General features: G+C 39.6%; 1 protein-coding gene across 1 annotated transcript in view; it reads right to left on the reverse strand.

Moving 5' to 3' along the window:
• The window catches only part of KIF26B (kinesin family member 26B), a 414,886-nt gene that overhangs the window by 76,743 nt on the left and 313,444 nt on the right, over positions 1–24,699 (reverse strand). Inside the window, 2 exon segments of the mRNA XM_042446725.1 lie at positions 18,614–18,773; positions 22,624–22,807. Coding sequence (XP_042302659.1) covers positions 18,614–18,773; positions 22,624–22,807 — 344 coding nt within the window.

Below are 24,699 nucleotides of genomic sequence, written 5' to 3' on the forward strand. Positions count from 1 at the left end.
TAGCTGGTCCTTAAGTCCTAGCTGGTGGAGGTCATAGCTGGTCCTTAAGTCCTGGCTGGTGGCATATGCTGTATCTTAATTTGCTTGAAATGTTAGAATGGGATGGAATGAAGATTCCTGAGAAATGTGTTGACTTTGCAAGATTTATGGTGGAGAAATCTATAGTGTAAGGAATGGTTTATGGACTGCTGGCCAAAGGTAACCGGATGATTGGCAGATGGGAGGGAAAGAACAGTGCTAGTTAACCCCTTCCATCTGGAAATGGAAGGGTTCTTGTTCCCTTGTCTGTTTCAGTCACATGTGTCAGTGTTCAACACTGAAAGAACCCTGGGAGGGTCCTGAAACTATGCTCAGTTCCAGCATATGCAAACCAGAAAGAATGATATAGTAAGAGTAAAGTAAAAAAGAATGCTTTAAAGAAATTGCAGCTTTAAGCAGTGTGATCACCCATTACCTTATGACAACCTTTCTGTGGATTATATCAGTTGCATTTAACTGTGGACTTTTAAAATGGTCACAGAAGATAAATCAATTTAAAAATCACAGCATTATACACAGCACACATCAAATCAGACAAAATTCTAGGAAAGGCAATGAAAGCAACGAAAAAAGCAATATGACATGACATGACTGTGTCCCATAGTGTGTAGGCCTATTACCCAAGTACTGAAACAAGGCTGCTTCTTAAAAAAAAAATTGATTTTCTTAAAAACATAAACAAACCAAAAGATATGTTTTAAACTAAAACAAGATTCATGGAAGTACATGAGCATGGTTGAAGATGGTTGGATGACAGCTGGCATGGTGGCTCCTTTATTTATATTATTTTAAAATTCATATCTCACCAGGATATGGCTCATATGGACACTAATTATAAAAATAACTAAATTAAAGCAAATAGAAAAAATATGTGTGAACTACAGAAGACTGATAAATCTGCATGCCATATAAACTCTAAACTTTGAAAATTGAGCTGCATCGCCAATAAAATAATAATAATCGTGCTTTAAACAGATGAACAGCAAGGACATCTACTGCACTATATTTACAATAGTCATCACCACTCAGAGTAAATATAATATTTTAAAATTTTCTCTCACTGTGAATAGTGATTGAGGGGGAGACTCTTTTGATTCATGTCATATGGCAAGAAATTAATCAGTTAAATACCTTTGTGCTTTGCCTGTTGGAAATGCCAAGGTAATGGTCATGTGTCTTGTATAACAGAGAGCAGAGAGGAGAATATTACACTAAATTGAAGGAAGATGGTGTTCTATTTCATTTTTGGTAATTGTAAGTAAATGGGACATACAGTAGTAATTCCTAATTATGTCAGTTGGACTGGAAAGTTATTTGGCAAATTAGAGCAAATCATGGAGCTACATTATATCAAAACAATACAATCACATAGGAGATGAAATACAAAGCAAGTGCTGATGTCTTTTTTCTTCTATTATTCTTTAATATCATTTTAAATAACATTTTCTGCTGGCTGGATGCTTTACTTGTCCTGATGTAAGGCATTTATCAATGGAAGCAGGCTGGGGGCCGGGGGGATTGTCAGTGATTTTTCCTCTTTGAGCCCCCTCTGGGAGAGATTCCCCATGTACCAGATGCACAGAACATCCCTTAAAACCAATTCCCTCCCTATTCCACTAATGGATCCCTTCCATCCATAAAGTGATATCAATTAGAACACCCCTGAAATTTCTTTAGAAATAAATAAAACGGACAGAAACATTTCAAATTAGGAAGCAGCATATGTCATCAGCTCAGACTTAGAGACCAGCTATGACCTTTCCTAGACAGAAATAACTTAGCCAGTGTTACTTTTGCTCTGGCAAGTTCTAGGAATGCCCTCTCTCTGTTCTGTTGGTAGGTAAAGACATTTTTATTTCGACAGGCTATTGGCTATAGTGTTTTGTGCGTGTGTGTATGTGTTTTTCGGGCTATGTGGCCATGTTCTAGAGGAGTTTATTCCTGATGTTTCGTCAGCATCAGTGGCTGGCATCTTCAGGCTATTGGCTATTAATTGGTTGCTGCAGAAAGGTTTTTCAATGTGTGTGCACATGCATGCATGTGTAACTTTTATTGTTAATAAACACACACACACACACACACACACACACACACACAGAGAGAGAGAGAGAGAGGACTACTGTAATATTTGTTATAATAGGCTCCCCTTGAAGATGCCTCAGGAACCCACACATTTTGCTTACTAATTGGAACTAGTAAAAACAGATCATGTCTCACCAGTTCTTGAACAACTGTGTTGTGGCCATAAGACATAATTCACAGTGCAGTTGCTTGCCTTTAAAACTTAAAATGGGTTTGTCTTTGAGGGTCTACGAACAGATCAAGCCAGAAATATCCCTGGAAGCCAAGATCATCAAACTGAGGCTTTTGTACTATGGCAACACCATGAGAAGGCATGACTCACTGGAAAAGACAATAATGCTAGTAAAGGTAGAGGGATGTAGAAAGAGATGAAAGAGGGGATGCTAGATGGATGGATTCTATTGTCATAAGTATGAATTTACAGGCCTTAAGCAGAGCAGTGGAGGGTAGAAAGCTTTGGAGATGTCTCACCCACAGGGTCCCATGAGTCAGGATCAACAACAAACAGCCAATGGCAACACCTGGTGGGGCACTCTGGGAGTAATAATAATAATAATATTTTATTTTTATCCTGCCTCTGCCAAAAAGCTCTGGCAACAACTAGTTTTTTTACTTCTGTTAGCATCATGTCTGCCTATTTGAACAGTTATGCAGAATTTAGAAAAAATTATACCACACGGGAAAAAATAAATGTTAGATTTGACTTAAGGGGTAGCACAGGAGCCTCATATAAAACATTATAAAAAAACAGCTTTGCCAAGTTTCAAATGAAGTATCTTTGTTATAGCACTGTTAATCACCATATAAACATCCCAAGTGGTCTAAATCTTTCACTGGGGGCAAATTAAAAGTGTGGAAATGATTCCACTTTAATGAGTTTGATTTGGCTACTATATGATGGAATATTCTAAGAAATGGGCTACAAACCAATTGTGCAGAAACAGCCACCCAAACTAATCCAAACAACATAAACAATATAAATATAAAAGTCCATCCCTTTAGGCATACTTTTTAGCCAGGAGAATGAACAAAAGTAGCAAGAAGAGCAAGCAAAGAACAGACTAGTAGGGTTGAAAAGTTAGCAATCTGATAGATGGCTTCACTCTTTTTTGCTAATCTGGGGATTTTGTTGTGTAAATCTGGCTTTTTCAGGGTTTTGTTGTGTAAATCTATAGTAGGTTATAATGCAATCTGCCTGATCAAAAGGATATAATCAGACTATACCACCATAGGCTGTTCTCAAACCAATGTCAGTTTCCAGAAGTTTACAGTGCAGACACTATAGATCAGTTTCCAGAAGTTTACAGTGCAGACACTATAGATCAGAGGTATGTTAAATCAGCCTCAGTTCACCAATATCCCAAAGCTGAGAAACATTTTTAAATAATCTTTATTTTAATAAATTGTTTAAAAAAGACATAAAACAGAAACAGAAAAACAGAGAGACAAAACTAACAAAACATAAAACATCTACTTTACAGTAATAACTGACCACATACACTTAGAACTAAAAATTGACTTCCTTGTCTTTGACTTCTTCTCCATATATACTGTGTCAAATTCTAAACACTTTCTATTTTCACATCACTTGTCACTTTCCCGTTGTGTGTACTTTCTCAACACTGAAACAAAAATTTATTAAAATTTCTTATTCCAGCCCCTGGCAAGGGAGACACCATGATCAAGAGAAACATTTTAGAAACTGGGTATTGGATAACCATCAGTGAATTTATATTGAAAATCTGGCATCTTCCAAGTGCATCTGGCATCTTCAGGTGCATTTAGTACATTCTAACAGTCCCTTTGCTTCCCTTTGCTTCATTTGTTCAAACCCCTTCATCCCAAATGAATTCCACTTCTACAAATACCCCTAAAAATCCCTTGTTAAAATTTTGTAAATTCTTGTATATTTTCCTTAGTCTTTCTTTTTTTCTGAAGCAAGAAAGCTTCCATCTGGGTCCTCACTGGTCATCTATCAATCAAGCCAATCCTTCAAAATCTCAAATCATTTTCCTCCTCTCCTATGACTCTGTTCCAATTGGTCAACATCATTCCTATATAAAAAGATACCCAGATGGGAATGCAATATTTTAGAATTTTTCTTCTATGCTATATAATGCCATGTCAGAAACAACTTGAAGGCACACAACAACAACAAAATAAAATAATGATGGATATTTCATATATATATATATATGATTTTTAACCCACTCTTCAGCCACAAAGGCTCTCAAAGTGGTTTACAGATTGCTAATTTGAATGGTTCTCTGTCCTGAGGCTTCCAATCTAAAAATAAATGGAAGAGTATTCAAAACATTTCAACTGCATCTAGACTGTTATGTCTGAGGATCTGAAGAGTAACCTTGTCATGCATAACATAATGCCTAACTTGTTCGTCTACTACCTAGAGAGTGGTGTAAGTAGAAATTATGGGAGCTAGGGATCGGAAACAGATACAGAGGACTTCATCACATGTGGCTTTTAAACAGTCATAAACGTTTGATTACAGTGCCTTTGGCAATACCAATTGCGTAACACCATTTCTGTCTTGTTGCTGCCTCATCTTGGAAGCATGGTTAAGCCCATACCTTGCCACTGAGGGGAAAACTCATCAATATGCTCCCAATAACGCTGGTATAGCACTAGTGCTGAGGTGCAGTAAAATACTACCAAAACAGTTCCAAGACTGTACAGTCATGTGGTGTCCATGTCTTCTCCTCTCCACCATCCCCCCTCCACTTCACTATTCCAGAAGAGCCTTTTTTGTTTTGTTTTCATTTCCCCCCCCCTGTTAAACCACATTCACATAACTCTAGAATTGTGTTTTAAAAAACCACCCCTCACACAGAATGAAAAGCATGCATAGGGAGACAGGATTAATGAAGAAGGTGGAAGAGAGAGCAAGGGGCCAGCAACAGTCTAGATGCGCTAATGAAGGGATGTGCAGTAGGGACTGCTTCCAAACCAGTAGGCATGCAGTTTCCTTCATCACGGTGAGAACAGAGGTGGTGTGATAAACTCCAGATTTAGATCTGATGAAATAACTTGAGGAGTCAGAGGAGTGAAAGGATACAATTAAACATATTAAAAGAAGAAGGAATGTTCTTGCTCAGTCCAAACAGAAATGTTTTTATAGCCTTTTTATCTGGGGTGGGGGATTGCTCAATGGCTACCAAAATATGGGCAGAATCTGAGAATTCTTTACTAACCAGGTAGATACCTCATATTTCAATTACCGTATTTTCCGGCGTATAAGATGACTTTTTGACCCTTGAAAATTGGGTCAAAAGTCGGGGGCCGTCTTATACGCCGGGTTGAGCCCGGGGGCCCAGCGTGCGTGCGCTTGGCCACCAGCTTCTCAGGCCTCTGGAGGCCTGGGAAGCCCGCAGCCCCACGCCGGCTTCTAAGGGGCCTTCGGAGGCCTGGGAAGCCGGCGCGTATGCTCTCGGGGCTGCTGGCTTCTCAGGCCCCTGGAGGCCTGGGAAGCCTGCAGCCCTGTGCCGGCTTCTAAGGGGCCTCCAGAGGCCCCTTGAAGCCAGTGCGCACATGCACGGCTGGCTGCCGGCTTCTCAGGAGGAAGGGTAGCCTTATACGGTGAGTATATGCTAAACCCTATATTTTTATTTAAAAAGTTGGGAGTCGTCTTATACGCCCGGTCATCTTATACACCGGAAAATACGGTATATCACTCACCACAGAGGCACATGCTAACCTACAAGTACTGGAAAATCTTTTGTGAAAAGGGGCGCTGGCTATCTGTGACCCTGCAATCTTCCTGATAAGCACACAAGGAACTGCAACATAGTAATAGGGCCAGTCTCCCTGTAATATAGTCAGCCCTCCATATCTATGGATTCTTTATCCATGGATCCAAGCATCCATGACTTGAAAATATTTTTAAAATATATAAATTCCAAACAGCAAACCTTTATTTTTTGCTATTTTATATAAGGGACACCATTTCACCACTGCATTTAATGGGGCTTGAGTAATGAGCATCCACAGATTCTGGTATCCATGGAGGGTCCTGGAATCAAACCTCAGAGGATACCAAGGGCCCACTGTATTTGCAGCAGATCTATTCCTTTATCCAGGCTAGGTCTTGGACTGGGTGATTATAGTCACTCCAGGTTTTCTGCTGGATATTTGGGAAGGTTAAAGCAACATGCCTGTGGCCTTGAACAAGGAAAGAACTATAGAACAATAAGGGCTGCATCTTTTAAGCATCTGAAGAGCCTATGGTCTTACTTCTAAGAATTCAGGCTTCAAAATACAATTCTCGCATTAACAGCAGCCATTGCATTGCATCATAACCATCTTAATAACTCAGAAAAATTTTAAAGCAACACAGCATGTTAATATTGTTCAGATAAATTCCCACTGAACATACTAATCTTCTACTCTTCCCTTGACTTTGTAAGAAGTCAAAGAACATCAAGATAATTTCTATAATGATAGTTCAGATGTTTGCAAGTAAGCCTCCTGAATTCTGAACCATTTGCAGAGGCAAAATAAATACTTATTAAAAAGGGATAGGTGGGGGTGGTGGAGGAAATGTTGAAAAGTTATCATCTTTCTGCTCATTTGCATGTGGTGGAAGTATGCTAAAAAGGAATTCTACTGAGTTAAGATTCCCACAGAAAGTAAGTGAATGGCTACTTATGTGATATCTTCAGGCTACCCTTTTGTTTCATTATGACTGTTACATAGGAATGTGAGGAGAATAAAAAATGATGCCTAAGATGCATTTAATGACTTTTAAGGTAAATATCTGTAATCATTTCTCAAGTGTGTCATTTAAGACAAAAATAGCTGCTTTTCATTTCTGTAATTCTATGCTTTGATTTGTAACTGACAGAAAAACCCAATCTGTAATTGCAGTGGAAAGCCAATTCATATTGTATTCATTTAAAATATAATGAAAAAGGCAGGAGTAAAAGAAAAAGAAAGAAGAAAGGCACAGCCAGAAAGTTATGAGGATGAACATGCATCTTACTAGCATAAAATGAGTTGCACAAAGATGAGAATGAATAAAGGGACTGCTTCTTAAACCAAATAATATCCAGCTGATGAACATAACTTTACAGCATTGGAAGTTGTCTTGTCAGATCCTTCACACATCTAGACTTATCCTGTCAAGTCTGACTGACAGCAATCTAAAGTCTGAGGAAGTAGACTCATGCTGTCAACTTCTTTCTTTCAGTTATCTCAAAGGTGCTAGAAGATCTTTTTACTCCTCAGAGAAATAGGTAGCTATTAGCTAGATATTTCTCATCTTCTCCAAGGTTTGTGAAGAAAGTCCTAAGATAATGATTCTCTCATGGGAGATTGGCAATTCCTCCCTTTCTCTTCACTCCATCCTTTCTCCAGGGACCATAATTATGCCATACTATTATTGCATTCACATATTTCCCTCATAACTTGCCACAAACTGGCTGCCGGAGACTGCTAGCCTGCACACCAGTACGGGTCTGTGGACCACTGATTTACTCCAGTAAAAACACAAGCAATTATACATGTTAAAGTACAAATTAAACCAATTGTACTATTAACACACCAATTAAATTGTTTAAAAACACAGAACTGATAACAAATCAGCAGTAAAATATTACAAAATTCAGTATATCCCTTTAAAACTATCAAACCATTATGAGGCTGCCGGCTGCTGAAGGCTCAGTAAGGGTATTAGCATAACTCATCTTGAAAGGAGTTCCATAATTAGATGAGCCATTGAGAATAACTTTGCTTATATCTTCCCTAAATGCACCTCTGAAGGTGGTGGGACTGAGAGAAGGGCCTCTCTTGTTCTGGGGTGCTGGTGAGGGGTTTCCAGGCAGGATTTTTACTAGGTGCACTTGGAGATCCCTGGTAATCCCTCATACAAGGTCTAACCAGACTCAACCTACTAGGCTTCCAAAATCAAATAAGCTCACATGCATTCAGGGTGATATGGTGCTATACAAATTTTGCTAAAACAAATATTAGCTGAAATAGATTACTATTTCCTTTCCTTAATTGACTGAATCTGTGTGTGCTAAAAAACACTGAAAACATGGGAGATGTGTGGCTGAATTCCTGGGATTGAAATTATTAATGTTCGTGATACTATTTTAGTGCATTAAGCCCAAATTCATTTGTATGCAAAATTGGTGTGAATGCCTAAATGAGCTCTAATTAGGTCATATTTCAGCAGCAAGAGCATAGAGATGGCTCACGTATGTATTATCAGATGTTTGTTTTATCCTTGATCAATCTACTATCCTTCTCTCTAGGTCTGCAGTATGCGAATCTGTCATGAATGATATTTTAATGTATCACATTTTAAATACACACACACATACACACACATATACACTGCATAAGCCATTACATTTTCTAATTCTCTACAGCAGTCTTTCAGTATTTTCCTATTGCGATATTTATACAATGTAACTGAATTTTTCTTAAATTACTGAGTACAACACCAGAGTTCCAGGCAGTCCTAATGAAATCCAAAAGCCTCAAATACGCAGATAACACTGCAATCCCACTGATGCTTAGTTAAATTAAGACCCACTGGGAGTTGGTATTTGCTGTCAAGTCAATGTCAGTATATGGTGCCCTGTGAATGCAAGACCTCCAAGAGCCCTGGTCACCAACTCTCCTGCTCAGGTCTTCCAAACTCAGGGCCATGGCTTCCTTGATTAAGTCTATCCACCTGTAATCAACAATCTAAGATATGCAGATGACACCATACTACTAGCAGAAACATCACAGACCCAGAGCAAATACTAAGGAAGATCAAGGAAGGAAGTGCAAAGGCAGGCTTACTGTTGAACATAGAAAAAATAAAAATAATGACCACAGAGAATCCACACAAATTCAACCTAGACAAGGAGGAAATAGAAGTAGTAAAAGAGTTCTCATGCCTGGGATCAAATATTGATCAGAGCAAGGACCGCAGTCAAGAAATCAGAAGAAGACTAAGGCGGGTTACAGACCGCCTCTTTGAGGCGGGCTGCACCCGCCCCTTTCCCCGCCGGATCGGGGCCTGAGCTGCCAGAACGGCAGCCGTTGAGGCCCCGATCTGCCGCTTTTCAGGCTGCGGGGAAGCAGCAAAACGCCGTTTCCCCGCAGCCTGAAAAGGGGCGTCCTTGGGGCTTCAAGCCCCAAGCACACCCCGTGGCGGCGGGGAGGGGGAGAAAGGGGCCACTTGGCCCCTTTCTCCCTTGCTTCGCTGGGCGCAGCCGTCTGAAGGCTGTGCCCAGCGAAGCAAAGGGGTGCCGCAGACCAGGAAGGAGCTCCGAAACGGAGCTCCTTCCTGGTCCGCGGAAAGGGCGCCCTAGGCGCCCTGCCGCGGATTGAGGACGTCACGTCCGCACCGCCCCGTCTAGAGGCGGCGCGGCCGTGACGTCCTCATGGCGGCAGCCGTATGGAAGGGCTGCCGCCGTTTAGTGCGTGACGAGCACGCACTAGGGTTAGGGCGGTGCGGAAGCACCACCCTTTTGTAATCCTAGTGCATGCTCGTCACGCACTAAAGTGCCGGTCTGTAACCGGCCTAAGAATGGGGAGGGCAGCCATGAAAGAAGTAGAAAAGATTCTAAAATGTAAAGATATACAACTGAGTTCAAAAGGTTGAATAGTTCAAGCAACTGTATTCCCTATTCTCCTGTATGGATGCAAGAGCTGGACAGTTAAGAAAGAGAATAGAAAGAAAATCAATTCGTTCGAGATGTGGTGCTGGAGAAGAAAGCTGAGGATTCTGTGGATAGCCAAAAAGACATACAAATGAGAACAGACCAAGCCATAAATCTCCCTGAAAGCCAAGATGACTAAAGTGAGGCTATCATACTTTGGTCACATCATGAGATGGCAGGATTAGAAAATGTGGAGGGAAGTTGAAAGAGGTAAGCCACATGTTAGATGAATGAACTCTATGAAGGAGTTCACAGGTATGAAATTACAGGACTTAAACAAAGCCAAGGGTGGGTGGGGGGACAGGGAGTCTTGGCCATGTCTCATCCATGGGGTTGCCATGTGCTAAAATTGAATCAGGAATGGTTAACAACAACAAAACCTCTAATGTAGTCTTCCTCTTTTCTTTCTACCTTCTAACTTACCAAGCATTTCAGTGTGTCATATCATCTTATGATGTGTCCGATGTACAACAGTCTCAGTTTTATAAAATGAATTGAACTTTTATTTGTTGTTGTTGTGCTGGTGGTCATGGTATGTTTTTTAAATGGTTTATGCTTTTATTTGTTTTTGTCGTGGTGGTGGTTGTGGTATGTTTTATAAATAGTTTATGCTTTTAACTGTTTTCATGTTAATGCTGGTTTAATTGCTTTTTATTTTTGTAAGCTGTGAATTTTTAATTCTATTTTTAATGATGATGATGGTGATGATGATTAAGGATATTATTATAATAATTATTATTTACTCAGGTGAATTTATGCTATTTAGCCTTACACAGCTAATGGAGCAATAAGGAATTGTATGGAAATACCTAAACAGTAAACATTTATTCTTAAAAGAAAGCACACCTCCTCACCATAAATCTCAGTACAAAGATTCAACAAGAATTCTGCACAGCTCTATCAGTCACAAGGTAATAGAAACATAAGTGTTTGTCACACATTTTGGCTTTCCTACATGCATGAAACTGGTTTGTGAGAAGTGTTCCTTTGGAAGACCATCCATTTTTAACAGAAATGCCACCTCAAATTCTGCAATTCGTCTTCAGTTACTTCAGGATAGATATGCATACCAATGTAAGTCCTGAATACAATTCACTAGGCTGTGTCACTGGATAGTACTAGAAACCCAAAATGCAGAACAAAATTAAGCACTGCCAGAAGGAAGATGGATGCCTTAAAATAAATTAAACTGATATTACTTAGCAAGGGATTCATACATACTTTAAATTTTCTAAATACATCTCTGGCATTCCAGCAGTCATTATGCCGTATAAAATGATTATTTCCAAAAACAGCATTACTGTGAAATATCACCACCGCTGCCTAGCAACCAGCATTATTTTTTTGAACACTGAGCTCTATAAACTAGCATCTGAAATTTGTGCAAATGAGCATTCATTTGTGGGTTGAAGAGACATATTCATCTTAAAAATCAGACGAAGATAATATAATGCATTTAGAAAAACAAAGCAGTGGCAACCATTTCTACATACACATTAGTAAAATGTTCTAGTTACTACCTTACTGTCTTACTGAAGTCTTGTAAAGCATAGTTCTGACAGAAACACAATTCCTTTATCTCTTCTAAAAGGTTTGAGGATTTTTACATGGTTTGCCACTTAAGAAATAATGGAATTTCCAGGTCTCATTCCACATAAAGGTCCAGACTCTTCAGGAATCAAGGTCCAAATCACAATAACCCCTCCTTGCCACTCTCCTGTTCCCATTCCCAATCCAAAACCTGTCCAGCAGCCATGGGGAGGACTTGCAGAGAATCCTCCTGTTGTTTCTGATAGACCTCATTCCTATACAAGTTTTAACCTCCTGGACAACCACTGATTGGAAAGTTGGGTTGTTCGGTGTGTTTTTGTACTCATTTTTCAAAAATTAAGTTATTGTCATTGCTCATTGCCGTGTTTCAAAAATAATGTGATATATTTTTCATTACCTTTCTATTGCTTTTCATTACTGGTTGGGGGGGGGGACAAATTTTTTTCAAGTCCTGACACAACAACTTTTCAATAAATATTTGTTTATTTCATTCTTGCACATAAAGATAACGAATTTCAAGTTGTCTCTTTGCTGGATAGATTGAGAATTGCTGCAAGTTTTTCAATTTTATTTTATTTTTTTTTGCACGTTGACAGTTTTTTGCACACACAAAAAAAACACTTGCACAACCGAGTCTATTCTGGTCTATTTTCATTGTTGTTCACATAGCCAATCATGTGAATCTTTTATAAAAACTCAGGGAAAACCCCCAATATCAATTATCCTAGGATAAATGGGTTTTTTGGCAGCCCCCCCTAACATAATTAGGATATGTGTGAATAACAAAGATTCATCCAGAATTCATCCTGGATTATTTTCATCATGTGAATAGGCCCCAATTTTGGATAAGGCAGACTTAAGCAGGGCACACACTGACAATGACCACAGAGGATTTATCGTTTTGGTTTTTAATTGTTGAATTTTACCCTTATACTGTTTAATCCTTTTTTAAGGGGGGGGGGAGATATTATGTATATATTGAAGTATTTTTATTTGTTTGTTTATTTATATTCCACTCTTTTCCCAGGACTGGGACTCTGAGCAGCTTCACAGCATTAAAAAACAGTACAATTAAAGACATATTAAAAAAAAAAACAACGGACATTGAAAAGAATTTTTAAACTGGTCCAACATCCCAGCCTGTCCTTATAGCAATTCCTTAAATTCCTGTGTGAACAGGTAGGTCTTCACCTGCCAGCAGAAGGCCATCAAGGAGGGAGCTGTTCTGATCTCCCTGGGCATCTTTGTACGCCGCTTTGATTGTCTGGACAAAAAAGCGGGATAGAAATAAAAGTTTTATTATTTATTATTTATTAAATTCAAGCTAAACTATGAAGAAATTAAAACAGTTAAAGATGCTTGGATAAAACATCAATCGGAATGGGGACTGCAGTCAAGAAATAAGAAAACTAAGAATGGGAAGGGCGGCCATGAAAGAACTAGACAAGATCCTAAAGAGTAAAAATATACAACTGAGCACTATCGTTAGAATTGTTCAGGCCATTGTATTCCCCATCACCATGCACAGATGTGAGAGCTGGATAGTGAAGAAAGTGGATACAAAGAAAATAAACTCATTTGAGATGTGCTGGAGAAGAGTACTGAGAATACCATGGGTCCTTAAACAAATCAAGCCTGAATTCTCCTTGGAGGCCAAGATGATGAAATTGGGTTTGTTGTGCTTTGGCCACATCATGACAAAGAATGACTCATTAGAAAAGACAATAATGCTAGAAAAAACAGGAGGTATTAGAAGAAAAGGAAGACTGCATGCCAGATGGCTAGATTCAATCAGGGAGGTCATGGACTTAAATCTATAAGGCCTAAGCAGACCAGTGGAGGATAGGGAGCCTTAGAGGTATCTCATTCACGGGGTCACCATGAATTAGTGTTGACTCAAGGGCAGTTAATCACAAGAACAACAAACACTCTGATATAAACATTTCTCTTTGGATACAACTAATAATATTTAATAATTTGGGCAATTCTTGTCTTCTTGAAAAGAGATGGTATATAGTGTTGTATATACTACTTGGTATTGTTTGTTTTTGTTACTATGTTTTTGTTTTATTAATAAAAATTATTTAAAAAAAGAAAAAAATAAGGGACAAGATGGAAAATAAATTCAATTAATGAATGAATAAGTCTATTTCATTTTCATTTTTAAAAAATAGTCAAAGACATCTTGATTGGGCTCAGATTATAGAGAAGTTTAATACTTTGTCCTGTGTTGCAGTTCTGTGTTGCCTTGCTTGTGCAACAAATCACAGCTTTGTCATGGGTGATGTTGATGTGCTAAGTTTTTTTTTTTTAACCATTCTGATTCCTCTAATGTGCTGTCTAAATCTTGCCCAGCTTTATTATGTCCCACTCAATGGGACACAATCCAGTACCCAAAGATTCATAACCTGAGCTGTTCTTAGAAAGGGCTCTCAATACCCTAGCTCCTTAAAATTCTTTCAGACCACCTACCACTTCAGTGATATCAACAATGGCCAGTGTTTCTGAAGCCCTGTGTGTTCCCCAATAAATCATATTCCCAGTACTATTTCTATTTGATGATTTGCAAAATGTTTGAACAAACCAAACACTTCTTTTACAAACAGATTCTGTAAACAGCTTTATTGAGAGAAAGATTTGTGTTTCTTTCCACTAGATAGATGCAAACATGCACAAGTGTTCTGGCACCTGTATGTCTGAAGAAACCCAGAAGAGTGTGAAGGAACAGCTGTGAATCACTGCAGCAAAAGATTGCCCAGTAGAGTGAATAAAAGATGTTTTCGGTGCTACTTTTCTTTTAGATGCACACTGCCAAGAAAAAACAGCTGTTGGAATTAACTAAAACTGATACTCTGTAGGCTAAGCCTGGTGGCATTTCCCCCCATTCTTCTTCATTCTGTTTTCTTTTCAGGCCCACATAATCAGAGTGAAATATACCAACATAAAAGAGGCACTTTAAATGATATCATACAGAGTCTGGTCTACAAGCATTTCAAACTAGCACTTAGCTAGGGGAAAAAATTATGATTAGTCATGTGATCTGGATTTAATTCATCAACAGCTATTCACTGAAGCTAATTTTAAAGGAAAATGAAAAAGCAGATAATCCACTTAAAATTCTCAGCCAGACACGAGATCATCCAAGAGGGAAAAGATAATCGTACAATATTACTATTATATTATTAGCTGCAGTAACCAGTGGCTTTTATGTCAGTAAGGCAGTGAATCTGCTCTTAGTTTTTGTCCAGACATCAAATAATCTATCCAAGGTCCTGTCTTTATTCCAAAAATAGATTCAGCAGGCCTTGAATAGCTCCTTTAAAGTTCATACAAAATCCCAAAGCAGTTTTACTGCCTCACTAACATCATATCCTTCACCTGCCAGTGATTGTTGATTACAAATTTCAAAATCAAGTTATAATGGCTGATGTTAGATGAACAGGGTATAAAGAAACTGCTTTATACGCTGGCTGCAGCCACACTGCAAAAATAATCCAGTTTGACACCACTTTAACTGGCATGGCTCAATACTACATAATCCTGGGAATTGTTATTTGTTTTGGCCCTGGAGCTCTCTGACAGAGAAGGCTAAACGTTTCACAAACATCAGTTCCCAGAATTCCATAGCACTGAGCCATGGCAGTTAAAATGGTGTCAAACTGGATTATTTCTGCAGTGCAGATGCAGCCATAATAAAATGCTTCAACTGTTCAGTATCAAGAACACTCAGTAGCAGAGGCTTTCCAGGTTTTCAGATGGGGCAAGGAGACTTTCCCAGCTTCACTCTGACATGACAACAACTGTAGCATACCATCTGCCAATGAAGTACTACCCTTCAACAATGAAAAGAGATATCTGGTGAAAGTCTTGTCATATGAATAAGAGCAGGACAGGAGCAGTTTCCAGTGGATTATCCTCTAACATTATACCTACTACTCTATTTTTGCAAAGATATACAGTATAACATGACTAATTTCCTTTCATGAATAAACTGAAGGGGGAAAGAGGAATAAACAAGAGAAATCATGTGTCCAACTGTCATAATATGATGGGTCCAAGGAGTACTGTTAGGAGGCCTGGTTCCTAACATTTACATGGTGCACCAAACTTGCTATGAAGCCTGATACAGCTATTCAGATTTAGGATGCCATCAAATACATGGCTCTAGCCTGTCTTGGTCATCCATTAAGTCCCATATCTGTGGGAAAACACATGAGAATGACCATGTTGGATTAGATCAAAGCTTTATCTAATCCAGCACTCTATTCCCACAGCTGCCAAGCCACAGTTTGTGGGAAGCTCACATGGAGGACATGAGCAGTACTTGCTGCCTTTCTACAAACTTCACTGAGATAGTGTACCACAAAGCAGAGAAATCACAAGACTAATACAAAACTCAACAATTAAATTATATCCAAAAAGCATAAAATCATTAAAACAATTTAAATTTAAAAGAGAGTAGGTTACACCCACAGTCATTCATTCATATACTAGACCCACCAAGATCAGTTCATGATGAACATAAATCCCACTGATCTCAATAAATCTACTCTAAATATAGTTCACTTTGGAATTAACCAGTACCTGATATTGAAAGGCCCTGCCTCTGATGTTATTATGTGTCTTTAAGATCACTCCAACTTTTTAAAGCTTTCCACATTTTAATGATCACTTATTGTAGCAAAGAAAGAATTCATGCATAAGAAAAAAAAACCATAGAGTTCAGAAAAAAACCCAATGGACATTCAATGCCACTAATAGAAGGAATTACAAATAAGCATAGTGTCTGGTGGGCCTTGTTCATTCCTGGTTGCCTTGTCAATGGGTGGCAGGGCTGAGAATGAATCCGAGCAGGAAACAATGAATTGCCTATACTTACACAAACATTCATAAGAGCAGACGGTTCAAATGATGCAATTTCCAACCACTCTGGCCATGATCACTTTGGGATCGCGGTGACCAGACTGCCCCTTCCTAAGGCAGGCCACCACTGCGGTCCTGAATGAGCCACCAGCAGGAGAGGATTAAATCCACTCCTTTTGCCAGCAGCTTTGTTTTTACCAAAACTATATCACAAATTCAATGGCAGCTGCTGGTTCCCATGTCAGTGAGATTATGAATCCACTCTGGGTTGCAGTATGAACTTTAAAGGAGCTATTCAAGATACAGAACTCTAGTGCTAAAATGTAGCAGCATATTCAGCGTTTCACTACACCAGTGACATGTGAGCCATCTTGGACAAATTCATATGTTTTGCTGTGGTCTCTCAGGCTTCAAAACAATTACACTGCGTTTGCATTACCATGGGTTTCTGATCTCTCCCCCTCCCCCTACTAAAAGAGGTACAGGCTTCAAGTCAGAATTCACACTTGGAGCAGAATACTGATCTTATGCAAACATTTATAGGCTGTCTTTTAGAAACCTGCTCTACAACAATGCTTGCTTCTCCCATATGAATACTTACACATCTTGCCTTGGTTTTCCCCTTCATTGCTGAAGCATCCACAACAGAGCTTCCAGTAGTTTCTGACTCTGAAAATTCTTTCTGCTCTGGTTCATTTCAGAGGCTTTTCTAGTAAAGAACACTGTGCAAAGGCTGGCAGCAATCACCACCTGCCTTTAAAATTTGGAGAAGACACTGAAGGACTCCTTTGGCTAGATAAAGGCCTTTTGACTGCCCCTTCAGAATTGGATTAGATCCATAATATTCTTAATAATTTTCTCCATTACAAACTGGACAGACCTCTTCCACCCAGGGTCCTTTCACATTGTGATTATAGTACTATAGTTCCACCTTAACTGCCATGGCAACATTCTGTGGATTCTTGGGATTTGCAGCTTGGGGAGATGTTCAGAATTTTCAGCTAGAGCACTCTACTGTCTCACCAAAATACAAAACCCAGGATTCCAGAGGTAACCATGTCTGGTAGAGTGGAATCATAGTGCTATAACTGTGTGGTGTGAAAGGGCTGTTAATAAACAGCCACTAACTTTATTTGTTTATTTAAAGTATTCCTGTATTGTCTCCCAGCTCACAAGATTTCCTGAGGTGATGAACAAATAAAAACCAATTTGAACAATATAGGCCCGGTACATAGGGGCCCTTTGCGATGCCCTCGTCACATGCTAGGGTTGCCTGAGGGTGGAACGCCCACACACCCTGCAACCCTAGCATGTGATGAGGGTTTAACAATGGTGACACCCTGTATACATGGCACCGCCATTGTTACATAAGTGCTGTGTGGTGTCCCCATGGTCCCACGCGACGCTTACGTAACACACTTGTTATGCCGCTGCTGCAACTTTAAAAATCGCAGGTTCTTTTTCTGCCAACAGGAAGGCACACACTTTGGTGGCTGCGGCTTCCCTCCGGCAGAAAAATAGGCACCGGGAGTCTGCCCTTTTCGGGTGATCTGTCCCACGCCATAGGGACAAAAGGATTTTTAAAACACATTAAAAATACTGAAAAAAATCCTAAAAGTAGACTAAAAAGAATCATTTTAAATGTTTTGAAACATTTAAAACTGCAATTTCTAACACTGAATTCAATGCAGAACAGCACTGTTTTGGCTGCCCACAGGAAGCTTAAGGAGATACAGCCAGCCTACCTTTCTAGTGTTGAGAAAGCCCTGTTATGTGTATCCACCAACTGAACTTTACGATGTTTTGGGAGACAATGCAGGACCTTCTCTGAAGATCTAAATTATTGGCAGACTCATAAGGGAGGAGTGAGTCTTTCAGATATCTTGATTTCAAATTATTTAGGGCTTTGTAGGTCAACACCAGCATTGTGAATTGAGTTTGGAAGCAAACTCGAAGCCAGCACAGTTCTTGTAGAACCGGTTACATGGTCTCTAAAATGCATACCTGACACCAGTCTGGTTGCTGCATTTTGCACTAGCTGCAGGTTCTAAACACTTTCCAAGGGCAGCCCCACATAGAATGCATTACAGTAGTTTAAATGATATTTAACTAAGGCAGTAACTACTATGGCCAGATCTACCTTCCACAAGAAAGGGCACAGCTGGCACACTATCTGAAGATGGGCAAAGGAGCTCCTAATCACATAACAATCTTGCTTTCTAGGAGCAGCTCTGGGTCCAAGACCAACCCTGAAACTACAAAACTGATCTTTCAGAGGGAGAGCAACCACATCCAGAACAGGCGGCAATCCCAGTTCTAGGTTGGTTTTCTTACTGACCAGTAATAACCCTGCATATATAAGGATGCACATAGAGAATGATAAACAGAAAGAGATGACTTACTTGTATGGAATATGTTTGCTCCCATTGACTAGGGCAAGGATGACATTGCCCAATGCAGACAATGAAAGACAAAGCCCAGAACCTCCTTCTCGGTTTTTGCTAAGAGGTTTAACACAGCTCCCCAGGTCAATGAGGTGTAAGCGGCTACGGCCTCCTGACACTGTCATAAAAGAAAGAAGAAAAACAAAGTAAGAGCTTTCAGACACAACAAAAATATGTTTTTGGGAGTCACATTAAAATCAGTAGAACTTACTTTTGAGTGAATATATATCTATATCTATATCGGATTGTGCTAAAAGAAAAGCTAATCCTTTTCATGGTTTGCTGAGTACAGGCAAGACAGACACAAGGAATTATACAGTTATTAAGGTCATTATGTGATTATTATTACCTACACTTCCATACTCACAAAAAAAACCTTTTTGAGAAATATCTATTAATCTATTTAGGGGAGAAAATAAATATCCATGCTTTATAGCTATCTCAATGTCTTTTTAATATCAAGTTCATTGATGTTGCAAACCTACACCTACCTGTTTGGGAGTAAACCCCCATTAATGGGAATGAGTTTTGAATTGACATTAATAAGGTTGAACATATACGGCTTGTTTTTTAACTTGAAAGACACTGATGTCTCTGTGGGTTTCAAGCAGCATTGCCACATCATTTACAGCAAGGCTTCAATAAACTGTATTACTTGTGTGTGTGTTTGGTTATAGGTGATTATCTGAGGGAGTGATTGGAAGATGGCTGACCAAATTGTTCTACATGAGCCACTACACAGTTACAGTGCTTATGGTTCCACTTTAACTGTCATGGTTCCCTCCTGTGGAATCCCAAGATTTGCAGTTTAGAGGGGAGCATTTCAAATTACCAGCCAGAGAACAATAGTGCCTCCCCAAATTATGAATCCCCAGATTCCACAAGATGTTGCCATGGCAGCTAAAGTGGAATCAAAGAACTATAATTCTGAAGTGTGAAAGGGTCCCAGGAGCTGGAAGTTCTGCTGAATTTTCTCCAGTTACATTTCTATACTGCTTCATACTGAACTAAGCAGTCTCTAAGAGGTTTACAACATTGCCACATCATTTACAGCAAGGGTTCAATAAACTGTATTTTAACTTTACAATAAACTGTAAGCTAATTTCCCCCAACAAGCTAAACTCGTTTTAGTGACCTCAGAAGGATCCAAGCTGAATCGACCCTGGAGCCCCTGGCTGGGATTGAACTCACAACCTTGTGGCTGTGATTGGTTACATTACCAGCATTTAACCACTGCACAACCAGAGCTCTCTTAAACGAAATGTTTTACATATCTGTTTTGCAGTATCAACATGTTCTCAAACACATAAATGGATAACTTTGTAACTAACAAGTAATTTGTGAAGTGTACTGGCAAACTTCATGTTGCCATTGCTAAAATGTGCTTCTCTTCTGGAAAGTAACTGAACTTTTGCTCTGTAAACATCTTTGAGCAAAATAATTATGAGACTTAGGAGAGCATATTCTATATCTATACTCACATGCATATTTGAGAATCTGGCTTGGAGCGAATGTGGTCTGGATTCAGACTTTAAAGGGGGGTACATTCTCCTGCCCCCAAGAATGAATAAGGGAGGGCAAACTGTGGCAGGTCCATGTTTCTCTTCTCTTAAACTTGGATACTTTAGTATATTCAGAGGGAGACTGGTGGTCAAGAGCCAAAAAATGACGTGAATAAATGTAGAACAACCTTATATGCAACAAGGTGTGATCATACTATTTTCCTTTCTCCCTGCTTCACTGACCAATCTGTTGTTAATATGAGGAAATACATCACACAATGTCATGGAATGGGTACCACTGTGTTATATACATACAGTTATATACTATAGAGTACCAGGAAGGAGGATAAGAGATATGGGCCAACAGCACCATATTTTGTGAAATCTAGTTCTGACATCATGCTATTATATTCTAAATGAAGAGAGGTTTGCCAGGTTGTAGGTTGGCCTACAACCCTATACCATTGATCATATTGGCTGGGGGCTGTAAAACATCTTGATCTAAATAAAATGATTGTTGACATGCTATCCACAGGTGTAAGTCAATTTTATACCAAGCAATTTTTTTTTACTAAGAAATAGAAATCAGGACCGGGGGGGGGGGCTCACCAATTTATGGGAACACCAATCTGATGACTACTGGAAATATTATTTCTCCCCTTTCTATATGAAAATATTAATTTTTTTAAAAAAAGAAACATTGTGTTTTTATCAATATATTTATTAGTTTTCTCCAAAAAATATATATCAATTAAAACTTTAAAATGGCAGGCATCAAGTGACTTCAGCAAGACTAACTTTAAACTAGATCTGAACTGACATCCAGCTCTCGCTAGCTCAATAGGTCATCCAGAGGTGGAACATAAATGAAACTGAAACCAGTGGGATTTGGATTTTGTTGTTGTTGTATCAGGATCAGGATAGACTTCACAAAACTATAGGATTTCTTTATTTTTCTGAATTTAAAAGTAATTAAAAGATAGGTGTGTGTAAAAACAGAAAATTACATGATTGTAATGGTAATCTCCTTAAAACAAATAAATCTCTGTAAAATAAGCAAGTTACTGTGGGCATTCATGGACTTTCTTTCCACTGAAGGGTGGTTAATTAATAAATCCTCAGTTAATTGAATTTTGTCTGGCAATTCTATGAGGGTTATTACTGAAAGACAAGCAAACAATTGGTGTTTTATATGACATCTGGACTATAATTTATACACAGAGTGGGCTGGATCCAAATTCAGGAGCATGCAAATGATCTGAGAGAAGAGAAATTTTCCACTACTTCTTCTTCACTGCTTCTCTTCCATCCTCTTGAAACTGCTACACATGAGGGTTAGAAAACCCTGTTGAATAAAATGGTATATGGGAAAGAGGCATCCTTGAAAACTGAGTGAATGCACATTGCATGAACCCAGCTATATGAACTCAGCTATACTGTCAGATCCTGGCTTCACAATTTTCTATATACATTATGCTTATATTTATATAACAACATAGAGAATACATAAATTGTCTATATCCGAACTATCATGTTTCATAAGTGGTGATGTTTCTTTCATGAGTGGTGATATTCTTTGCATCCTCAGGACTGGACTGAATTGCAAGTACTCCAGAAAACTAAATTGTTCATTGATGTTTATCACACTATGCTCTTAAAGAGCTACTATTCCAGTGTGACTCCTCTAGCAGCCTCCTGTTGCATGCTGGGACTGGCAGTTTTAAGGAGCTGAACTTCGCTGCCTGAGAATTCTAAATACCCCTCCTTAAAACTGCCAATCCCAGCATGCAACAGGAGGCAGCTAGAGGAGTCACACTGGAATAGTACCTCTTTAAGAGCTCGTCTGATAAACACTGGCATGTCCTATAGATCCCTGTTCCTTGAAAAGAGTAACTGTACCTATTCAGCCTGACAGGCTGATTTAGTGTTTGAGGAGTGGGGAAGGTATAGCATGGAGGAAAGTCACTCAGCTTCCCAGCTAGGCTGTCCTGGTGGAGGCAGTTCACCTGAGGAGAGGCTGTGGGAATGATTGCTTGGCCTTTCCGGCCTCTTCCCAGCTGGGCTATCCCTGCAGAGGTAGCCTGGCTGGGAAGAACTTGGGACAAGTTATCGTATTGACCTGTGTATAAGTTGACCTAGGTTTTTGGGGTGAATTTTTTTATCTAAATTTCCTGACTTATTACACGAGTATATACGGTACTCAAAAGGGAAAAGCTACGTGCACCCCACATTTACGACCTTTAATATAACATAGCTGTTTGCTGTATTACTACACACTATGCTACACTGTTATATTTCATGAGTTCCAATCAGAACTTGAAAAAAACTGCCAAGCTGACCAGGGGATTCTGAGAGCTGTGGTCTAAAAAAAGGACTTTTCCAACTTCTGGTTCAACAAAAGGGTGAACAATCATTTAAATAACAGTAATCAATAATAGAACTTGTTGGGAAAATGAAGACACTTACTTCCCCCTTTACCACTCTTCTCCATTCGGTACTGATAGATGTGCAGAGTGAAGAGCATGTGAGAATTCTTGTGATCTTCCTCCCGGCAATCCCGCTGATTGCTTCGACGGGAGGCAATTGCTGCATCAAGGAAGAAAGCAGCTTTCTCTGCTGTGGGGGCTCTCAGCTCACTTTGATTCTGAAGCTGTGAGGTAATCCAGGACACATAACATGTGCTTTTAGATATTTGACACTGGTAAGAAACTTTCTGTTTGCAAAACCAAAACAAAGCATGCTTGGGATAAGGGAACATTCTGCTTTCCAGAACACCTGTGGAAAATCAGAACTCATACATTGAGATTCCTCTACAAAAAGAAGGAGGAGCAGGGGCAGGAATCCAGAACTATGATGCCAAATCCACCTTCTCCTTGCTTCCATGGTTCATGCTGCCATGCATCTACTTCCCAGCCAGGCTGGCTCTGATTACTGCTATCTGCAACTTCCATTTACCACTGAGATTACTATCAAGCCCTCAACAACATAACTATTTTCTTTCCAGTCACTTTGTTGTAAGATCGGGACCATGCAAAGGTCTCCTCTCTCTCCTCAGACACAATTGTTTTGAAGGTTCATCCTCTCTCCAATTGACGTTCCATCATTTCAATTTCCTCAAAGGCCAAATAGATTTGAAGTATCATAAAGAGTTGCTGCTCCTAAAAATGACAGCTGCAGATATAAATATTACCGTATATTCCGGCATATAAGACGACTGGGCGTATAAGACGACCCCCAAATTTACAACTTAAAATAGAGTATTTGGCATATATTCACTGTATAAGACCACCCCTCTCTTCCTTGATAAGTCAGAAAGGAGCTGAAAGCACACAACAACAACAGCAGCAGCAGCAGCGACAGAGGAGAAAGAGGGGGGAGGAGAAAAAAGGAGAAGGAGAAAGAAGAAAAGGAGGGGAAGAGGAGGCAGACTCCACTATACTCTGAGGAAGGAGTGTGTTCCATGTTTGAAATAACAGCATACACAACATTATTTCACCTGCCCCGACAACTCCTCCCGCCCTTCCTCTTGGTACATCTACACTTTAGAATTAATGCAGTTTGACACCACTTTAAGAGCTGCTGCTCCATCCTATTGGAATCCTAGGATTCGTAGTTTTATAAGGTCTTTTGCCTTCTCTGCCCAAAGAATGTGGGCCGCTGCTCCAAACTACAAATCCCAGGGATTCTGTACAGATGGAGCCGTGGCAGTTCAAGTGGCTCCTATTGGAATCAAAGCCCAGGAAGCTTTGTGCCAAATAGAAATGTGTTAGGCTGCAACGGCACTGCAGAAATAATCCAGTTTGACACCCCTTTAACTGCCCTGGCTCAGTGCTATGGAATCCTGGGAATTCTAGTTTTCTGAGACATCTCAGCAAACTTTGGTGTGACAACAAACTACAATTCCCAGGATTTCATAGCACTGGGCCATGGCAGTTAAAATGGCATGAAACTGGATTGTCTCTGGAATGAAGATGCAGCCTAAATTGGATCCAAGACACACTGCAGAAATAATCCAGTTCAAGACCACTTTAGCTGCCCTGGCTCAGTGCTAGGGAACCCTGGGAAGTGTAGTTTTGTGAGACATTGAGCCTTCTGTCAGAAAGAGCTCTGGTGCCACAACAAACTACAATTCCCAGGATTCCCTAACACTAAGCCAGGAGAGTTAAAGTGGTCACAAACTGGATTATTTCTGCAGTGTGTTTTGGACCTTGGTTATTAAAAATGCTCAAGGTCCAATCCATACTGCAGAAATACTCCAGTTTGAGACCGCTTTAGCTGCCCTGGCTCAGTGCTAGGGAACCCTGGGAATTGTAGTTTTGTGAGAAAGAGCTCTGGTGCCACAATGAACTACAATTCCCATGCATCTGAGGAAGTATGCTTAAGTCTAGGAAAGCTGCCAACTTTTCTTTCAGTGAGTCTCAAATGTGCTACAAGACCTATCTCTCTATCCTCATCATCACCATTATTGTTATTATTAAATCCAAATGCATCTGCAGAAGTGGACTTAAACTGGCAACACTGATATAAATAAATAAATAAAGG

The sequence above is a fragment of the Sceloporus undulatus genome, chromosome 1 (genome assembly GCF_019175285.1).
Source record: "Sceloporus undulatus isolate JIND9_A2432 ecotype Alabama chromosome 1, SceUnd_v1.1, whole genome shotgun sequence".
NCBI lineage: Eukaryota > Metazoa > Chordata > Lepidosauria > Squamata > Phrynosomatidae > Sceloporus > Sceloporus undulatus.